Source organism: Apium graveolens, chromosome 10 (assembly GCF_009905375.1).
Source record: "Apium graveolens cultivar Ventura chromosome 10, ASM990537v1, whole genome shotgun sequence".
Taxonomy (NCBI): Eukaryota; Viridiplantae; Streptophyta; class Magnoliopsida; order Apiales; family Apiaceae; genus Apium; species Apium graveolens.
The window spans coordinates 186,566,198-186,586,509 of record NC_133656.1 but is presented as its reverse complement, the minus strand read 5'-3'; the positions used below and the strand labels follow the sequence as shown (position 1 = coordinate 186,586,509).

At 34.4% G+C, this 20,312-nt stretch overlaps 3 protein-coding genes across 4 annotated transcripts; 1 reads left to right on the top strand and 2 right to left on the bottom strand.

Annotated features, from left to right (window-relative positions):
- The first annotated feature begins 2,224 nt into the window (after nucleotides 1–2,224).
- On the top strand, nucleotides 2,225–8,119 carry LOC141689904 (casein kinase 1-like protein 3). Of its 2 annotated transcripts, none has more exons than XM_074494419.1 (15): nucleotides 2,225–2,433; nucleotides 2,510–2,550; nucleotides 3,196–3,265; nucleotides 3,422–3,570; nucleotides 3,876–3,971; nucleotides 4,055–4,125; nucleotides 4,485–4,546; nucleotides 4,639–4,702; nucleotides 4,833–4,917; nucleotides 5,018–5,144; nucleotides 6,138–6,214; nucleotides 6,448–6,505; nucleotides 6,795–6,919; nucleotides 7,162–7,351; nucleotides 7,458–8,119. In XM_074494419.1, exons 1-14 carry the CDS (start codon nucleotides 2,358–2,360, stop codon nucleotides 7,333–7,335), a joined length of 1,275 nt encoding a protein of 424 aa, XP_074350520.1. In that variant the 5' UTR covers nucleotides 2,225–2,357; the 3' UTR covers nucleotides 7,336–7,351; nucleotides 7,458–8,119. The 2 variants fall into 2 exon arrangements, with proteins under 2 accessions (XP_074350520.1, XP_074350519.1); XM_074494418.1 differs by having other exon boundaries at nucleotides 6,786–6,919.
- A 3,486-nt stretch (nucleotides 8,120–11,605) lies between these two features.
- Nucleotides 11,606–12,277, bottom strand: LOC141691450 (uncharacterized). The gene has a single exon (XM_074496189.1). The coding sequence runs from the start codon at nucleotides 12,275–12,277 to the stop codon at nucleotides 11,606–11,608; it is 672 nt and encodes a 223-aa protein (XP_074352290.1).
- Nucleotides 12,278–17,871: 5,594 nt separating this feature from the next.
- Nucleotides 17,872–19,414, bottom strand: LOC141693139 (E3 ubiquitin-protein ligase ATL42-like). Its single transcript, XM_074498147.1, has one exon. The coding sequence runs from the start codon at nucleotides 19,269–19,271 to the stop codon at nucleotides 18,090–18,092; it is 1,182 nt and encodes a 393-aa protein (XP_074354248.1). The 5' UTR covers nucleotides 19,272–19,414; the 3' UTR covers nucleotides 17,872–18,089.
- Between the last annotated feature and the right edge of the window lie 898 nt (nucleotides 19,415–20,312).

Genomic DNA, 20,312 nt, shown 5'->3' with positions numbered 1-20,312 from the left:
AGATAAGATGTTTAAATTTTAAAATTCAAAAAAATTCCATGTTTAGTGTTGTGATGGGTAAAAAAATGGGTAGCCTTATATGGATATATCCATGGATATATAGATTTTATACTTAATATGGGTCATGGGTAAATTTATTTACCCATTGGGTAAATTTTGTGGATATATCCATGGATCTAGTGATTTTATACTTAATATGGGTTATGGGTAAAAATATTTACCCATTTGGAAAATGGGTAAATTAAGGAGTACACTTTAAGAATATATAGATGTTATGTATATGCAAATTGTAGACAAAGGTGTTGACTCCTTTGAGATGTGTTATCCAAATTATGAAAATAGACTAACAATGTTTAAGTTGTTCTCATGCTTAATCAGAGGAATATCCATGATCACGAGAGGTCTAATAACTCTAATTTAAGTTTTTAAAAAGCACACTCGTTTTGTTATATATGTGACCGTTGTAGGTAACTGATTCTAAAAATTTGTGAGTACCTAGGTTTTAGATTTGCATGTTGGTTAATCTACTACATTGTCAAGAAAGTTTTATACGTGGAGGTTTTTTAGGTTATACATGAGTGTTGCTAATTATGACTTAATTACAGATTACGTTCAGGATGAATTACTCACCAGGTGCAAGGCTAATTCAGAGAGAACTCATCAAGGTGGTGATTTGACTGAGGGTGTTATTTTTTGTCTTTCCTATTTTGTTCACGAATCTTATGGACATGAGTTCGTATATCGATATTTTTGAAAATATGATGAAAGTATGATTGTTGTGTTCGTTGTTTCTTACTTTTTATTTTTTGTTTGAGGATAAAGAAAAAAATAATGCAAGTTAAAAAAGTTTTTTTAATGATTAAAAAATTACTTTAATATTATTTCTCAAAATTTGATGACACATTTCAACTTTTATTTATTGGAGGTAAAAGATTCTACGTGGTTTTAGGTTATTAACAAACTATATAATATAGTTTGAATGAAAATAGTATGTAATAAATCATGTAAATTGAAAATTAAAAAAATAAACAGATTTTAGATTCCAACATGACAACAATCTTAACTACATTTTGAAAAACTTTAACATACTTTGTAAAGGGAATTATTTTATTCTTTCACAATAAAAGTCGAGGCTTCATGGCCGAGAAACATTTTATTAATCTCAAAAAATGAAGTTCAAGAAATTTTAACAAAATAGAAAAAGAAAAACTAAACTTAAAATCAAACACATTTGTCAATGTTATTGAGTATATTAAAAAAGAAAATAACATATAAATAAAATTAAAATAATTAATAATTCATTTATTTTTCAATTACATAAGAAAAGTTGATTTACACTAAATAGTAAATATACAAATATAAATGTAAAATTTCAATTTACACACTAATTTAAAGTTCCAGACCCGCAACGGGCACATCCATAGTACATAAGTCATATGGATGTACTTGTAGAGCATGTTGTTTTTGTCAAAAACAACTGGGTTTCAAATATCGATTGACATAATGTGCAGTATGATTTATGGAGAGTTGAGATTCACATTAAAAATGAGAAACCTGTTTATCTTACTCATTTAGTTGTAGTCAGATCAACTCTAGGCAAGCTCATATGTTAGTTTATATTTGAAATGGAGGAATAAATATTTGTGTTGATCTTATGTGAGTGATTGAATGAATTTGAAAATGGAGTGTTTATAAATGATCACTTGGTTACCAATGTAACTGAAACAAATATGTGTAAACATGATTAGTGATATAACGATAATTATTTGACTCATTTGAATTCTTCACTTCTCATACTTTTGAGATTTTTAGAAGAGTGCATAATAAAATCATGAATAAGATTATTATGACCGCTAGTTTGGCAATATATATTTTTCGTAAAATGAAGTTTGCTATTAAATGAGGTTTGTTGTTTGCCTAACACGTATGTACAATTTTTCTTATTTGTTTTATTTTATTTCGAATTTTCATGAAATAATACTTTAAGAAAAATATTGAAAAGAAAAATCTATTTTTTAAAGATATAAAACACAATATTAAAAAGAAAATAAAATGTAAAATAAAAATCCCAATAAAATCCGAATATAATCCCAAGATATCTTAAAACTTAATCACCAGATACCCTAATTCACCTTACCGCGCAGTGAAAAGCCACAGTAACTTTGTATCCACCGTGTCAATACATTCTATCCAAACTATTTAATATTCATCCTTCTCAACTCGCAACAATTCACTCCTCAGCTCAAAGTCTCCCCCTTTCTCCATTTCAATTATTCTATCTCAAGATCCGGTTTCATGTTCGGGTCGACCCGATCGGATCCACACCTTTAATTCAATTCAATTCAATTCAATTCATCATGGATAGATTCATTGCTGGCAAGTATAAGCTCGGTCGCAAGATCGGTAGCGGCTCATTCGGTGAAATTCATCTCGGTATGTGTGTAATTATGTGTTTTTTGTGTGTGTTTTACTCCGTGTTTTCGTTGAATTGTGTGTTTGTGATGTGCAGCTACTCATATCGATACTGGAGAAGTCGTTGCGGTGAAGATCGTAAGTTTCGAAAAACTCGAAAGTTTTGAATTTATTGATTTTTATGTTTTTGTTTGCTGTAGCTTTCGGTTTGAGATGAGTTTGTTGAAGATGATAGTTGAATTTAGTGTAAATTGAGTGTTTTGATGATTTGTGTAGGTTGTGTGATCAGTTAGGTTTTCCGATCTGCGCGATTACGGATTTTTGAATTTATAGAGAGATGACTGTTTTATAGGCTTGGACAGGTGCTTGTATTGATATTGGTGATGAATGTGTGCTTTATGTTTTATTTGCTTTGAGCCGTTTGTTTATCAGCACATATATTCAAGTTGGGGGATGAGTTAGTTAGTTGTTTTGGTGATTTGGTGAGTTGTAGGTTTTGTTTGCAAGGATTGCGATCGTTTGGCTTATTAGTTTCTGAGCTTATAAATATATTTATTGATAGAGTGAGGGTAGCATCGTGATGTTAATTAGTGTGAGAAGAATATGTTTTGGAATGACTAAGCCTGTTTTCAGTTATTTTTGTATATATTCGTGTTTCGTGTGTTGTTTGGAGACCGTTTACATGTTTATGACGTTGAGAATGTTGAAGAATGTGCATGTTTATGTTTATGTTTATGTTTATGTTATGTCAAGGGCAGTTTGATTTTATTTTTTGTCGTGCAGGAGAATAACAAGACAAAACATCCGCAACTTCTATATGAGGCCAAATTATATAATATTCTTCAGGGAGGAAGTATGTGTATATTACTTTCAAAGTTCTTATATTACAAAATTCTTTCTTGTATAAAAAATGTGTTTGCGCCTAGCTCTGTCACTGGATTGTGATACATCACCTTAATAACTAATTATTCGGTGTTGTGTAGTGTTTAAACTTTGTTCGTCTTTTTAGGCGGTATACCTGGCACAAAATGGTCTGGTGTAGATGGGGAAGATAATGTGCTTGTCCTAGATTTACTTGGGCCAAGTCTTGAAGATTTGTTCGTTTATTGTGGAAGAAAGTTCTCGTTGAAGACAGTCTTAATGCTTGCTGATCAAATGGTTAGTTATTAAATATCAGTTACTTCTTTTGCACAATTATCAATGTCTTTATGGATTAGATTTTCCATTTAAAGAAAAAAAATTAAAATTGATTGACGTTGTTAAGTATGGGGTTACCGCTTTTGATGTTCTGTTCTTGTTTGACATCAGATAAGGATGGTGATTTGTCTAATAAATATTAAACACTTCTTCCTGTATGCCTGTCTTCCCTCTGTCCACACAAAATCTCAAGAACTGAAATTTGCTATATTTTAACTGACACGGGAATTATTTAATATCAATAACTTTTGTTGGTGTTATCATAGATTACGAGGATAGAATTTGTACACTCGAAAGGGTTCCTACATCGTGATATTAAGCCAGATAACTTTCTGATGGGTCTAGGCCGAAAGGCAAATCAGGTATTTTTAGCAATTGCAAATCTTTTTTGCCTTGCTCAAATGATTAAATGCTTTCAGTACTTGAACTGCTTGAATTGTATCAGGTTTACATTATTGATTTTGGGCTTGCAAAAAGATATCGAGATTCATCAACTAACCGACATATTCCTTACAGGTATCCTCTGATTTTGGTTATGTTTTCTTACAGGTCTCTTTGTTAACTATCTACATGAGTACGTATACCAATATTTTGTTTATTCTAGGTTTGTATATTTCTTCTGATACTATGAATTATTGTTTGAATATGGAAGGTTATCTTCCTTGGCAACTCCTATTCTTGTGATTTACTTTTGTTTTTCATATATAATTATCGGGGAGAAAGAAGAGCAGGACAAAGAGAAAAAGTAGATAATCATTAGTTTCTATATTACTGGCTTGTTGCATGTTGGCGATTTTATGGAATTGGATCTGTTTGTAAGAAGCATAAAGTTTGCGTTATGTTATCTATGTACATTAATCTTTTCTTATGAACAGGGAAAACAAGAATCTTACTGGAACTGCACGATATGCAAGTTGTAATACTCATCTCGGAATAGGTGCACATAAATCCTTATCTTTCCTATTATTTTCTGGTTCAATATTGTGATTTCTCTATCAGACCTGACTTGCTGAATGTCTCTTTTCAAAGAGCAAAGCCGAAGGGATGATCTAGAGTCTCTTGGATATGTACTGCTATATTTTTTGAGAGGAAGGTATGCTGTTGTAACATTGTTTTCCAAATCCCACGAGTTAGTTTCCTCTTTGCCACAATATGCCACAAGATCACTTAGATCTGCACTATATAAGTGCTGTTCTCCTTGTCTGACACAAGAGTATATGTAGTCTTCCATGGCAGGGTCTAAAAGCTGCGACAAAGAAACAAAAGTATGACAAGATATGTGAGAAGAAGCTATCAACCCCTATTGAGGTGTGTAGAAATTTAGTTCCTGTCATATTCTTAAACTGGTTTGTGTCGGTTATTGTTATTTATATTAAAATTTTATTCCGTCAATTTCTTCTTCCTAAAGGTTCTATGCAAGTCTCATCCAGTGGAGTTTGCTTCATACTTCCATTACTGCCATTCCTTGACATTCGATCAACGTCCAGATTACGGATTTTTGAAGCGTCTGTTTCGCGAATTGTTCACTCGTGAAGGTATCTGCTGAGTAGTAAAAATACTTCAAATCAAAGTAGAAAGTTGAAATCTTTCATAACTTTCAGTATGTAGGCAATGCATAGATTTTGGTATCTGTGTTTCATATGAAATGTCTAGTGGTTTATGTTATACTATTTCATTGTTTCCTCTACAGTAATCTGTGCGCCGAGATGTGATTGAAATTGACTTTATCAAACATTAGCTACGAGTATGACATCGTAGTAGTACAAATGTTTTTAGAAAATAAGAATTTTGTTTTATGTTGCCAGTTTAAGATACATATTTGCAAAGGATGATACAATTTACGTATCATTTAAGTAGAAAAGATTTCTAGCTAAGAAGGAACAGGAAAATTAATATAAACGGGTTGTACCCGGTGTTGGCATCACAATGTCGTGTAAGGGAAGGTCCTGATATATGCAGCCTTATCTTCTCTCAAGATGCTGTTTCTAGGGCGGTCTAGTAGACAGTTGACCAGCGCAGATAGCAAAATTTTGAATTTTCTTTTTGATGGTAGTTTTGATCATCTCTCAGATCTAGGCATTATGTGTTCTCTGTTGGTTATTTAGTTTGTGGAAATATTTAAATCTAGAGATTACTTTGTGCAGATGAACTTGTGACCTTAACATCTATCAACTAAGTCTTTATGTTACATTTTTTTCAACTTTTTCTGTGTTTTTGGAAAATAATAGGCCCCAAATTTGATTTTGTTGAGAATTAAAAATTATTGACGCAGGACACTGAGATTTTAGGACCTAATTTTTTTTCCAGTAAATTGATTGTTTGTAACATATTGTAACATATTAGCAAGCATCAGTAGAAATAGTCAGTTGGGACACTTTGATTTCATTGGCAATTAAACTTGATATAAATTGTCATGTTAGCGATTGTTCACGTTCACCTAAATTTACAAGACAATTGTCTGAAATGTACTTAGTTTTTTTTCAAATGTTTGGACATCTAAACTAAAAAGATATGTATGTGGCATGCAGGGTGTGAATTTGATTACATATTTGATTGGACCATTCTCAAGTACCAACAAGCACAAAAGAATAAACCTCAGACACGGGTACCAGCTCTCTATTTGTGGTCTTTTGTTTGGTCATCTTGTCTTACTAATAAATTTATATGTCTTATATAAGTGACCATTCACTTTATTGAAATTGTTATATCTTTATTGCTCATTAGTTTTCATTTTAATTTTACTGCTTCTCTAGTTTATTGCAATTGTAAAATATCGAACTTGTTTTGGTTGCTTGACCCAAGACTCTTGATGCTATTATATAACACCATTGTGTACAGCCACTTCCTGGAGAGAATAGCAGTCGAGCAATGGCAATAGATGCTGCCAAATACCAAGGTGAGATTCTCTTGCGCATTTCATTTATAACTTAAAGCAGCCCCGCGTTCAAAGAATGAACTAAATTAGTTAGTCTTTAGTAGTAAAAAGTAAAGGTATTTGTATCATGTATCATTCAGACATAAATTTTCTTTAATAAACAAGGGTGGCCTGAATGAATACTAAGTGTGACTTTAATTCACAGAAGTGAAGAATGAGTACATGGAATAATGGCTTATGAACATATAAAAGTTTTTATATTGGAATAAGTAAATTGTATTTTGAATTGTTCCTTTATCAGTGACTGCAGGCAATGCTATATATCCTGTTGAATCAGCCAATCGTATGAAATCAAATACTGCTGCCGGTCCTGGCATCCGCATGCAATTCAGATCACCACCTAGCAGAAATATAGTTTCTGAAAATCCACTTGATGTAAGTCAATTTGATTTTAAAGGAAGTAGAGTGTCTTCTTCTACGTCGCCCTTACATTTATTATTTTAGTAATATTACTAATAATAATAATTGTTTATGATAATTCTTTAATAACGATTTCTCATGTCAAGTTATCAGAAAATGATTCATTAAATTTGACAGCCTTAAATTTAATTATTTGGTGTTTCTCATTAATGACTTTATAGTCAAGCTTGAAACTGAAATTAAAATTTGATATGTAGAATTCGACTGCTGCAATTGGGCCATCTACTTCATATTCCCTTGCTGGTGTCTCAAAAAAAAATGTCCCAAAACCTGTGTTGCCTGCTGAAACTACCAAGCAGGGACAGGGTGATAATGGCGCTACCTCGGGCAGCTGGATGTCGTCCTTTCGCCGTATTTCTTCTACAAAATGATCCACATGACTACATGGTAAATCTATATATGCCTTGTGCATATATTGCCAACGCTGTAATATTTATTTATGTAGTGTTGTTGATTTGTGACACATGGCTTATTCCTTTTCTGATGTTTTCAGAGAGGTGCTTGCAGAAGTTGTTGATTGATGGTCAAACAAGCCTTATATTCGAAGCTCTTGTTTTAATTTAGTACGCGGCTTCAATTTTGGTAGTGTATACTGGAAATCAGGGCTAATACAGGGAAAAACTTGTTTGATCTTTGAAGCAACAATGAAGTTTTTTGGATTAAGATTAGTGATGTATCACCTATAAACAACCAAAGTGTGACATGAATAGAAATTGCACAACAACTTTGCTGTGAAAGCTGGGCTTAGACGTTCACCATAAGATGATGATGCATGCTGGCTGATCTCGAATGCTAATCAGGCCTGGTTCCTCTGCTGTACATAGATGCAATGGAACTATCCTGTTGGCTTGGGTTTGATAATAGTTCCCTGCGAGACAAGTGTAGACTTTTTTTGTATCAAGATCATACAGCCCTGTGCATATGGTGGTTTGAGTATTTATTATCCTTTTTTGGTGTTCAGTTGTTTATTGTACCCATGTCTGTGTGGAAGGTCATGTTTAAATGCGTAAATATAAATTTCGACAAAGAAACCTCAAAGATGATCCGTCATATAAATATTCATGTCCTACATTATGTTGACCACACAAATCCTGGAATGTTAATTGTTATGTATATACCCTAAACTTTTCTTTAATATTTGGTTTGTTTTTACAAGCATCATCTTCTACATAGTTTTTAATGATTAAAAAGAACTTAGAGAAACATGATGATTTTGTTCAGTCACCTTGTTATTGTGTGTGCAGGGTTCTTGGCAAATTTTCAGTTTTTTCTCTGTTCTGTGGTCAGGATTAAATTTTTATGCTATTGATTTGCAGCTTTGCTCAGGATTAAATTTTTATGCTATTGGTTTGCAGCTTGTGCAGTCAGCTGATCGATTTGAATCGCTAATCGCAAGACCAGAGTATGTATATAAATCTACTGGATGATTTGATGGTAAATCTTCCTTCGGTATTTATTATTTTTGTTGAAAATGTTTCTATCCAATAGTGAAATATTTAACATAGAAACTCCTTGTAAAGCACAAGACCATGAATGATTTAAAATATACTAATAGGTCGTTTGGTTGACAGAAATTTAGATGGGTACTTCAAATACAAAATACATGGGAAGTGATAATTGATATAGTTACATGGGAAGTGATAATTGATATAGTTGTTTGGTAACACAAAATATGGGTATTATAATTACGTAAGAACTCCGAATGCCTACACAATGTGGGAAATGTGGGAAGTTGTTCACCCACCCCTACCTAGATTAGTCACACTTCTCATGTCTGGATATAAAATCAATCCATATATTAAATAATTAAAATCCAAAATTTATGTCTAAATAAAAGATATTTGTTATTAAAGTTATTTAAAAATTAAGAAAACCTAACTCACTATATTAATAAATTATAGTATAGGTGCAAATAATATTTCATTATATTAATTTTTAAAATCATTTTATACAATTTGATATTTAAAATTTTAGTTAGCATATGAGTTTGTAATTAAAAATATAATTATTTCAATTCAATTTTTATTATTATTCAACTAAATTTTATTTTAAAATTTAAAATGTACATTTATAATTTATTGATGATAACAAAAATAATTTCAAGTCATGTGTTAAAATACTAGTAATTATGTTTTTTAATACATTAATACAAAAATATATTGAAAAGATATATCATTTTGTATAATTATTTTTTATCGTATATAATTAAAAAATTAAGATAAACAATAAGATAGATATTATAATGAAATAATAATAATAATAATAATAATAACTCAAAATAATTATTATGAAAAAATAAAATAAGTAAATTAAATTAAACATAATAACAGAGTACCTAGGAATTACATATACCTAATGTCAACCAAACAAGTTTATTACACTAACCAGGAAGTGCCAGCTGATAAATCACAGAAATATTATTAATTTTTTTTGAACACAACTCCTTAGTGCTTGTTTGGTTCCACGAGGGAACTAATTTAAGTACGAAGTTATACTTCCTTTTAGATTTTAGGCAGCAAGTCCTTGAGTTACGTGGTACCTTTCTTTAATGATGCAGTTACCATCATTTGCAGCACTATATATCTGTGTATAATATCTGTAAGGTCAGTTGAGCCACCGGACCGGTATCAAAAAACACCAAAAGGAGCAATTAATTACGTATACAGAACAGCTTACCGGTAGTCCATTAGATCTTCCTGAACAAAAATATGCAAAAAAAAATTGTAACTAATAATCGTGCAACTCAAGACCTGTAAACCGCAAATAACAGGTAGCTTTTACTGTCATTGATAGTAGCGCTCATCACCAGAACATGCAGAAGTACTCAAGTACAATCACAAATTGCCACCCAAGATCCCATAGAAAGTACATGGCGCCAGAAACTGGAGAAGTAACCGGCAGATTAACAGAAGGTCACAAAGACCCTAGTAGGCAAGCAAGCTGGCCCAGGAAAACAAAACCAGGCAACCAACAAACGAGCAACGCTAAAATTGAAAATCATGAAATTTTGGAAAAGGGACTTCAGTAAGATTCTTGCAGTCCTAAAATATACTCCCTCCATCCCCAAGTACCAAGTCTCATTTGAATCATTTCTTTAAATCCCGTGATTGTTATCCATTTTCTACAATTTTAGAAAAAGGCGGGCTAGTTTATTGACGTCCTCCTCTCCACCGGCTTCTGTTGCGAGTAGTATGTATTCCTGATAATTGCAGTCTTGACATATTTGCAAGTTAAATGTCAACTTACAAAAGTTTAAACAAAGTCACATTTCTTATTCCGGCACTTCACATTTTATGTCTTTCCTCTTCACCGTGGTTCCCATACGCAAGTCGTAGCTCAGACTGGAGTTTAATTCTTGTGAGTAATACAAGGCAATTTGATCATTACATAAATAAATTTCGAGAGTTTTTTTTTTTATATTTCCGTAGCTAAAAAGTCTGAAAAGATCGGATTACCCTCGTATCAATTTTTCTTTCCCAAAGACTATTAATGTGAGGTGGGGACTATTTTATATTTTCACCTCTCTAAATTGAAAAAACAGTTTTGAAAATAACATTTTTCTAAATGAACAAGACATCGTAACTATAGATGTATTATATTCGTGCATTTGGTTGCACGCAGGAGTCTTAAAATATAGTTATTGTCTATTGGTTATTTTCACGGGGTTGCGCTTTTGGGAGAGATGAGTAGGTATACAGGGGAGCTTGAGTTAACCACCTAAATAGTATTTCGGTTTTATTAATAATTTTTTATAAATTTATTTTTAAAATGTACTCCCTCCGTCCCTCCCAAATGTTTACATTTGGGTGGGGCGCGGAGTTTAAGAAAAATGATAAAGTAGTGGAGAAAAGTTGAAAAAATGAGTAAAGTAGTGGGACCGATTAATATTATATGTATAAAGTGGTTATAGTGGAGGAAAGTAGTGGATGTAGTTAATTTAAAAATTATAAAAACTTTACTATTTTTGGAAAGTTTTGAAATGTAAACAATTGGATGGGACATCCCAAAAAGGAAAGTGTAAACAAATGGGAGGGACAGAGGGAGTACTTAATTTGTTTTACTTATATGTCAACGTACGTAAGTGCTGATTTTTAAACATGCTGACTGCTGAGCAGTCACGTAATTGTCATTTTCCCCTCTGCACCATCGTTAGGCATGTCTTAATCGTTATTATATATATAATTGTTATTATATAATAACGATTAGTGGTCCTAAGTGATTCCAAATAATTAAACTAAGACACAAGTATAAGTTAGTTTATTGAACAGGATTGTCTGGTTCTTGGATAATTGAATTGCAAATTGGTTGCGGTGACGCAAAATTTACTGTTTTCTTCTTGCATCACGATTTTCTCTAATTACACAACTTGTACTTAAGATTAGTTAGAATGGCCGACCTACCTGTCTACTAAATTAAACTTGGCTCATCTTATCGGGGATTATGTAATATGAACATTTTTTTTATGAAATGCGAATATTTATATCATTAAGTCATTCAGAATACAATCATTAACATTGATCGGAACATACCTCCAATCAAATGTACGATCATGATATATATGTGACACTCGAGTAAGTTCGTGAGCCGAAATATTTGCAGACCGCTTAATAAAATACAACTTGAAGTTGTTATGCTGATAAACTATTCCTCGGCAACCATGCCAAGCCTCGATCTCATGGGTGTGCTACTCCAGATTAGCTGAATAACCACCATACAATCAGACTCTACAGTAATCGAACTCCACCCCATCTCCATTGCCCAGCTCAACGCCTCTTTAACAGCCATAGCTTCCGCCAACGTTGGATTCATAACATCTGGACTACATATCGACTTTGCCAAGATTAAATGGCCATCATGATTGCGAGCAACAATACCAGCACCTGCCATTCCAAGATTTTGAAAAATAGAAGCATCCACTGTGATCTTTACTGTATCATGTTGTGGCTTGACCCATGTTGTAGCCTCATCTCCTTCGACTGTAGGGATGAGAGGCACTGAATATCCTCTATTCTGAGCCGCATTCCACTGTGAAAGATACTCCCATACTTTTGCAACTATTCTCAAAATTGTCCATCTTTTGTTATGCCAAACCAGATCATTACGAGACCTCCAAATTGACCAACACAGAGTTAATATTTTCGCCTTACTATTCTTGGACTGTCCCTCCAAAATCCCAGCTAACCAATCTATAAATTTCAGAGCTCCCTCAATATTTGTGCCAGCATTAAAGACTTGCCAGCACGCCTTCGCAATTTTACACTGAACTAAGATATGCATAATGGTATCTGCAGCTTCATTACAAACTGGGCACATGTTTAGTTTGAAGTTGCACCAGAGTAGGTAAACAAAATGTAGAGGCTCTCCAGATTAAATTCATAACCTGAGGTGGTGCTTTAATATTCCAGATGGACTTCCAAAAATCAATATTGTTTCCCTCGTTCCAGGCCCCCTTCTGCTGTTGAATTAACCTATAGGCACTTTTGACAGAGTAGTGCCCTGTATGCTCCAGATTCCAGCAGAGAATATCTTTATCCAACTCATGCTCAATCACTGTATTCAAGATGGTTTGACGATCTCTATCATCAAAAATATCGAGCAAGATTTCCCGGTCCCAATCTTTAGTGTCTCCCTTAAACAAAGACGCCACATTTTGATTGAGTAAAGCTGGTGAGGTAGATTCTATATACGGATTGCTTTGGTCATGTAACCAAGGCTGATTTAAAATTCGGATGTCCACCCATTACCAATTCTCCAACTTGACCCTGCAGAGATGACTTTCCTTGCTTCACAAATGCTTCTCCATATGAAACTTGGGCTACTTCCAAGATCAGCATTCAAGAAATCACCATTTGCATAACATTTGTCCTTGTACACCTGGGCTACTCGGCTCTCCTGATTGGTAAGAAGTCTCCAACATTATTTCCCGAACATGGCTATATTGAAATCTCGAAAATACCTGAATCCTAAACCCCCTAAAAGCTTATGCTTTGACATTCTTTCCCACGACATCTATCCAATTTTTGAGTTATTTTTCTGATTGGAATTCCAGAAAAACTTTTCCATAAAGCCCTCAACATCTTTTATCAGATCAGCTGAGAGTAAAAAGACATTCATAGCATACGAGGGAAGGACTTGAGCTACGGTTTTAATCAGAATCTATTTGGATGGTCGAGATATTTTCTTTTCGTTCCAACTTTGCACACTAGCTTTCACCTTGTCCTTTAGATACCCGAAGATGATCGACTTATTACGGCCTAAAATATTGGGCAAACCCAAATATTTCGAAGAAGAATCAGCTTCCGATATTTGAAGTTCTTGACAAACCAGGTTTTTGTTGTAGTCAATCACATTAGCGCTGAAAAAAATTGATGACTTGTTTCTATTAATTCTTTGGCCTGAAGCATTCTCGTATGTATTCAGCAATTCCATTGCTTTGTTAGCTTCCTATGTATCTGCCTTGCAATAGATATAGCTGTCATCCGCAAATAACATGTGACTTATTACAGGAGCTTTCCTACAAATTTGAACACCATGCAACCATTTTTTCCATTCATACTTCTTATGAAGAGCTGTTAAACCTTCCGCACACACAGTAAATAGATAGGAAGACAGTGGGTCTCCCTATCACAAACCTCGAGTTGGAACTATTGGACCAAGAGTATGCTCACCATGCACAATGTTGTACTCGACTGTCGAAACACATTGAATGATTAAATGTGTCCACCAGGTACTAAATCCCATGGCAAGTAAGATGTCTTGTAAAAACTTTCACTCAATCCTATCGCAGGCCTTCGACATATCTAGCTTGAGTACCATGAACCCTTCCTTACCAAATTTCTTTCTTTTTAAATAATGCATAACCTCGAACGAGATCATGATATTATCCGTGATTAACCAACCTGACAAGAAGGCACTTTGAGTGGCTGAAATATTCGTATACAGAATTTTCTTAAGCCGATTGGCCATCACTTTCATGACAATCTTCATCACAACATTACTTAAAGCAATTGGTCATAAATCAGTTAACAAGGACGAGTGCTTCTTCTTTGGAATTAACACGATATTAGTGGCATTCATGTTGTCTCCAATTACTCCAGTCATGAAGAAATTTCGTATCAAACAAACCACATTCTTTCCTACTATCTTCCAATTCTTTTGAAAGAATGCTGGGGTCATACCATCTGGCCCCGGTGCTTTATCAGGATGCATGTGAACGACCGCATCTCAAACCTCCTCATCAGAAATAGGCCTGAGTAACTCTGCATTCTGCCGCTCTGTCACAACCTTACTAATGCAACTCAACACTTCATCTGTATGGATAGTACCAACTGTGAATAGTTGTTGAAAATAATTTTGAATCATGTCTCCCAACCCCTCATTCCACCCAACCCAATCTCCTGCCTCCGATTTCAATCTTTGGATATGATTGTTACACTTTCTTTTGCTACACGAAGCATGGAAATACTTCGTATTTTTATCACCTGCTTGCAACCAAAGTTGTTTCGACCTCTGCCTCCAAAATATTTATTTCTGGTCAAGAATGAGGTGCAACTGTTTCTTTGTACTCTCATAATCATCCATGGATTGAGTATCTGGTTTCTGTCTTAGGGCCTTCAGCTTAATTTTACACTCTTTTATACGCTTGCCAAAACAGCTCGTTATCTCTCTTCCCCATATGTCTAGACTATCAGCACATTTCTTGACCTTCTGACTAACGCTGCAGTGTATATCCTCCTCCCACCGATCTTTAATTATCTGAAAACATGTAGGATCAGTCAGCCAGACATTATCAAAACGAAAATGTCGTTGCTTCTTACCTCTTGTCTGTTGCTCTGTGATTAAGAGAAGCGGGCTATGATCCGAGGAAGACCCCTCTGAGTTATAAACTTTCACCATTTGATATAGCGTACTCCATTGCATATTGACCAAGACCCTATCTAACCGAATTTCGATCCAGTTCTTATTATTTTTCCCAGTTACCAAGTATATTGATGCCTGATAATATCAAGATCGTGTAGCTCAGCATCCAACAAACACTCATTGAAGCCTTCAATTAAATTATTAGGATAAGCTGCTCCTCCTCTTTTATCAGCCTGAGAAGTTACATTATTGAAGTCCTCAATCAAACACCAGGGTAAATTGGCATCACGGAATAAGTTGCGCAAAAGCTCCCAGTTTTTGAATCTTTGAGTTCTTGATGGTTCCCCATATATACCTGTCATTCGCCACTCCTTGTTGTTTCCCATGTTGATCGAAATATCTATGTGGTTTTTAGAAAAACTTAGCAGCGTGACCTTCTCCGCATCTTGCCAAAACATGGCTATACCTAAAGATGCACAAAAGGCCCACCGAGCCGGGTTTTGACTGGGCCGGACTATTCGGGCTTTGACTTTGACCGGGCCGGGCCGGGCTTTCCAAAAATGTCAAAGCCCGTTTGGGCCCTCGAGGCGGGCCTAACCGGGCTTTTTTTCAGGCCGGATCGGATCGGGGCGGGCTTTTTTCTAGGTTTAAATCGGATCAAGTATTATTAGAAATTCCGAAGAATATATATGTTAGCAACTAGATCATCGTAAAAATGTATTAGTTTACATGAAATACTTTATGAAAACATTACTTCGTTAAAAACATTTAAGTTCGGCAAAACATAAACATTTTTATAGAATGATATGTTTTATCATTGTTATGATAACAATGATATCCAAATATATATAATATACTTATTATATATTCTTTCATTATTTATGCAACGAAGTTTATAAATAATATTAATAATCACAAATATGTATGTATATATGCGTTTAAAGTATTATTTATATTTATAATAAATGTGAATTTAAAAATATATAAGAAAATATATTAGAATAATCAGATTATAACCGGGCTTTTTCGGGCTTTTAATCGGGCCGGGCCGAAGCCCGGGCTTTTAACCGGGCCGGGCCGGGCTTTGCCGAAAAATATAGGGCCCGTCGAGGCCCGAAGCCCGGGCTGGGACCAGGCCGGGCTTTGACCGGATCGGGCCGGGCCAGATTTTCGGGCCCGGGGTTTTTGTGCATCTCTAGCTATACCCCCACTCTTTCCTTGAGGTTCAACTGCGATGAACCCTTCAAAATTCAATATACTACAAAACTCTTACATCTTCTTATAACAACTGATTGTTTCACTCTGAAAAACAAATGACGGTTTCTCTGATCGGGTTACGTCTTTAACGAACTGAACTTTTCCGGGTAAACCCATGCCCTGCAAGTTTCAAGCTAAAGCATTCATAATGAATGGCGGGATTGCAGTGCAACACCCGTCGATAACTCGTTTTTTGAACTTTGTGCCTCTCCCTCTTGTGTTTCCATGTCAGTAAACTCAAAATTGTAATAATCCAGAGAAATGGATATAAAGAGAAGATTAAGACTAATGATTGGAGACAGGTTAAAACAGAATACGAAAAAGTGACCTTCACTTCACAGAACCTCACATGTCCGATAACAAGACGAAAACCTTAATTAGGGTAAAATTAATTAAGGGCAAAACCATAACAACTCAACATCTAAACTATCCTTTATAATTAGTGTAATAAACCGATCAGATAGTTTAATCTACATAGCCAAATACTATATACAGAGAGAGAGGAAGTAAGAGAGGGGGGAGGGATGGAGGTACTTACGGATCGAAGAGAAGTAGCTCCCCTACCCTCGGTTGATTTGATAAAGCGATGTTAACAGCGGATCTTAGTTTTGAGAAAAATTCAAAACCCAGGGCTTAGTCTGAAATAAAAAGCTTGTGTTCTGACATTTAGTTTAATTGCAATATCTCTGTAGATAGATCTGTTTCCTAAGTTTTTATATGACTATTTTAAGAGAACCATGCACGTCAATTAGTTCGAAATATTAGGGTAAATAGAGTCGTATTTTTCTTAAAATGAGCATGTCATTTTGGTTTACAGTACTACTACATTTTTATATATATTTGAAACAATGTTTACAGAGTAGGTCGATATTTGTATTTAATACTGTCCACAGGTCAAAGAATCTTAAAACTTTAACGATTTAGCCTGATTTGCGTGGATGAACGGAAGAACTAAGCTAACAAATGCTTAAATTCTCATAGTTAACTCTATTTCTAGGTATTTGAACTTGGTTCCGATCTCAGTATGATGGTAAGATCCTCACAAGCGAAAATTGTAATTATCTATCTAAATAAATTGATGTTCTTGTCACTCTATCGGCGAGTATTTTTTAGGCATTTATCAGCTTATTAATGAAAGATCGACTATCCATCGGTAATAAAAAAATAATACATGACTGTTAGAGAATTTAAAAGTGTACATGACAGCGAATGGAGCAGCACACCCGCAGAATGATCTGTTTGGAACTTAAACACAGAGAATATTTAACGACATGTTGACAAAGTAAAACATGTACCTGTTTGTGTATAATATGCTCGACGACTTCAACTTATGTCGTTATTCTCCAGTTCATGTACACAGAATCTAGAGGTTGACAACCATCAAGTCCATTACTTGTGGCATTATATTATTATAAATTGTAATGTACCCCGCAGCCTTCATATGAATGGGCCATTTAATTATACATTAAGATGTAGAGAAATGGCAGTGTGTTCAAAATGTTGAATGTTGAGTTAACAACATATTATTGGCTATTTTCCCGTACACGATAATAAGTTTTTATGATATATATGAGTCCCATAACATCTTAACACTATTTTTTAGATCTTTTCTAGATATGTAGCCCTGATAGGAAATGTACGAAATTTGTGTAAACATCATATCAATAATATATGGAATGCATGCATAAGAATTTACTACTTCAACCTTAATTTGCCATTAACTCTCTTATTTCCCCTCAACAAAAAAATCTTTTTATCAGAAGAAAAAAATTGGTATGCTTTACCTTGAAACTGAATACTTCCACATATAGTCTTATATATCTAGTTTGAAGATCTAAACTAGGTATAACCGACCAAATGATTAATTGGTCGGTTAAAGCAAACTTTTTCGGGTTTCCTTGTAGTGTGCTGAAGAATACATGACCATATTTTGTAATGTGGCAGCTAGAGAACTTACTAAGAGAACTTACTAAGAACCCCAAAAACAACAATAGTGGAAAACTAGAATCTATACATGAGATTGTATTGTGTTTTGAGAATGTGTAAACCTTCTTTCTTTATTAGCAATCCATTCAACAGTTTTTCTGGCAATTGGTAACCACAGCCTCCTTTGTCTTTCTTCATTTACATTATTCTGGCTACCAGAAGATTCACCTCTTGTGATACTACTAATGGATCTTGGATGAACTATTATCTCTGACATTGATCTCTTCTCATTTGAGTCCAAAATCTTACTTGAATTACTTACCAGAAGTTCACTACCATCTTGGGTATGAATTGCAAATGGATCACTTCTCACTTCCTTGGATGAGAATCTATTTGAAGAGGCTTCGTTTATTATTTCCGAATTCAAGAATATAAGATCTGAAGAACTCACACTGCTCCATCTATTCTTGAGGAGGACTCCATCAGCAACAATGATCTTGTGATTGTACTTGTGCAAAATCTCCTTCTCCATAACTTCATCCTTGTGACAAGTTTCTTGAATTGGCATTTCATCTTCATTATGAAAACTATTTGTAAAGCTACTTCCTCGGCTAATTCTTGAAGACCTTTGTTGATTACTGTCTCCCTCTCCCTCCCTTTGCACAAAAAGTTCCAAATTTGAGTCCTGCCTTAAATCTGACTGGCTCTGTAAAAATCGTAAACTGTCTGAATATGTAACCGATGCATGATCCTCAGAGCTAACTTTGTGCCTGCAGAGTGGACAACTAGAGTGTCTCTCCAGCCACTGATCAATACAATTGATGTGAAAGGCGTGTTTACACTTTGGAAGCAATCGTAGAATTTCAATATCTTGAAACTTTGATAAACAAACAGCACATTCAAGCCCTTCTCTTGAACCTTTTAATGCAGAAAATCTAAAAAAAGGGAGTGATTCGATTACTGTTTTATCAATTCCAGAATATCCGGGCCTTGGTCCAAGTGTTCCATCATTTTCTTGATTTTGTGATCCTCGGTTGCAACACTTGGCAAAAAATAGAATGATAAATGTCAAGAAAAACATGACAGCAAGAACACCAACCACAACTGCAAGACTCGGCTGAAATTCGGTAATTGCACCACTTGTCGGCATATCTGGACTATGAGCTTTGGTCACAGTTATGAACATATACAAGAAGATTACTCTATGCATATTTAAGCACAATTCGATAAAATTTCCGGATGATTTTTCTGCTGGAAACTGCATAGTTTGTAGCCTAGTGATATGAAATGGTGTGACAAGTTTACAAGTACTTGTTCAAACGTGATTTTATATGACAGCGTTAGCAAAGGTCTTGCCCTTTTGGCCTCCCCCAGAAGGGTACGAGTAATAGAAATTTAATTTTGCTGCTCCATAATATAGAATTCAAAATTGAAGAGTGATGGAGAAGTGATAATGCTTTATAATTGGAGATATTGACTTCTAACATTGAGGTGATAATTGAAAACAGATTAAATATAATGCCTTCTTGGAATAAAGATTAGTATTATAAACATCAAATACTTTGACATTGAAAAATGCTTGGAAAAGCCTAAGGACACTATTCCAGATCATTGCATTCGTAATTTGGTTGGTCTCAATTGTCGTAATGAACTTTTAAATGAAAATGGAGGCAATATAAAAATGTTTTTAGGAATATTATCGGAAGATCAAAATCGACCGCAAAGGAGTAACCGAGTTTTGTTAAAAGACGATTAATTCTAGTATAATCGGTTATTAAATTCGATTAATTTTGGTCGCATAAAGATGTCTTGAATATAGAAGCGTTGGCCCGTCTCTTGAGGAAAAATGGCCTCATAAAGATGTGCAGAAAAATGTATGTTTTTGGAGTTCCGTAAGAAATCCTGGGTTTTCTGTTGTATACTGTATCTCAGGTGGTAGTCTTATTATGCCAGTTAGGAGTACTTACTCTGACACAGCTTATTTGAAGTTATGGGATATCAATTCGGAAATATGTGGAAAGAGATCTTCCGCAATGGTTCAGTAACTCATCAACCATGCAGCTCGACCCCTGCATATTCTAAGTTGTGAGTCTTGTGACTGGCTTGGTAAAATTATTTCAGTCAAAAGTGTATACAGCAAGTTACATTCTCAATGTGCATAAAGTATTAAAAGTTGTAGAGTATCATATGTTGGGAAAAATATGATAGTAACTTGGATTTTTCCGAAATCGTGTGAACACTTTTAGGTTAAAGTTATTTATGGTTCATCCAAATAAATCAATCGGATAAAGTCAGAAATTCTGCA

Bases quoted from the DNA above. Each gene is read 5' to 3' on its own strand.
- LOC141693139 (XM_074498147.1), bottom strand. From the start codon at position 19,271: ATGCAGTTTCCAGCAGAAAAATCATCCGGAAATTTTATCGAATTGTGC.
- LOC141689904 (XM_074494418.1), top strand. From the start codon at position 2,358: ATGGATAGATTCATTGCTGGCAAGTATAAGCTCGGTCGCAAGATCGGT. The intron at 4,547-4,638 runs GTGCACATAAAT...CTCTTTTCAAAG, and splicing joins TAATACTCATCTCGGAATAG to AGCAAAGCCGAAGGGATGAT. The intron at 4,918-5,017 runs GTGTGTAGAAAT...TTCTTCCTAAAG, and splicing joins AGCTATCAACCCCTATTGAG to GTTCTATGCAAGTCTCATCC.
- LOC141691450 (XM_074496189.1), bottom strand. From the start codon at position 12,277: ATGTGCCCAGTTTGTAATGAAGCTGCAGATACCATTATGCATATCTTA.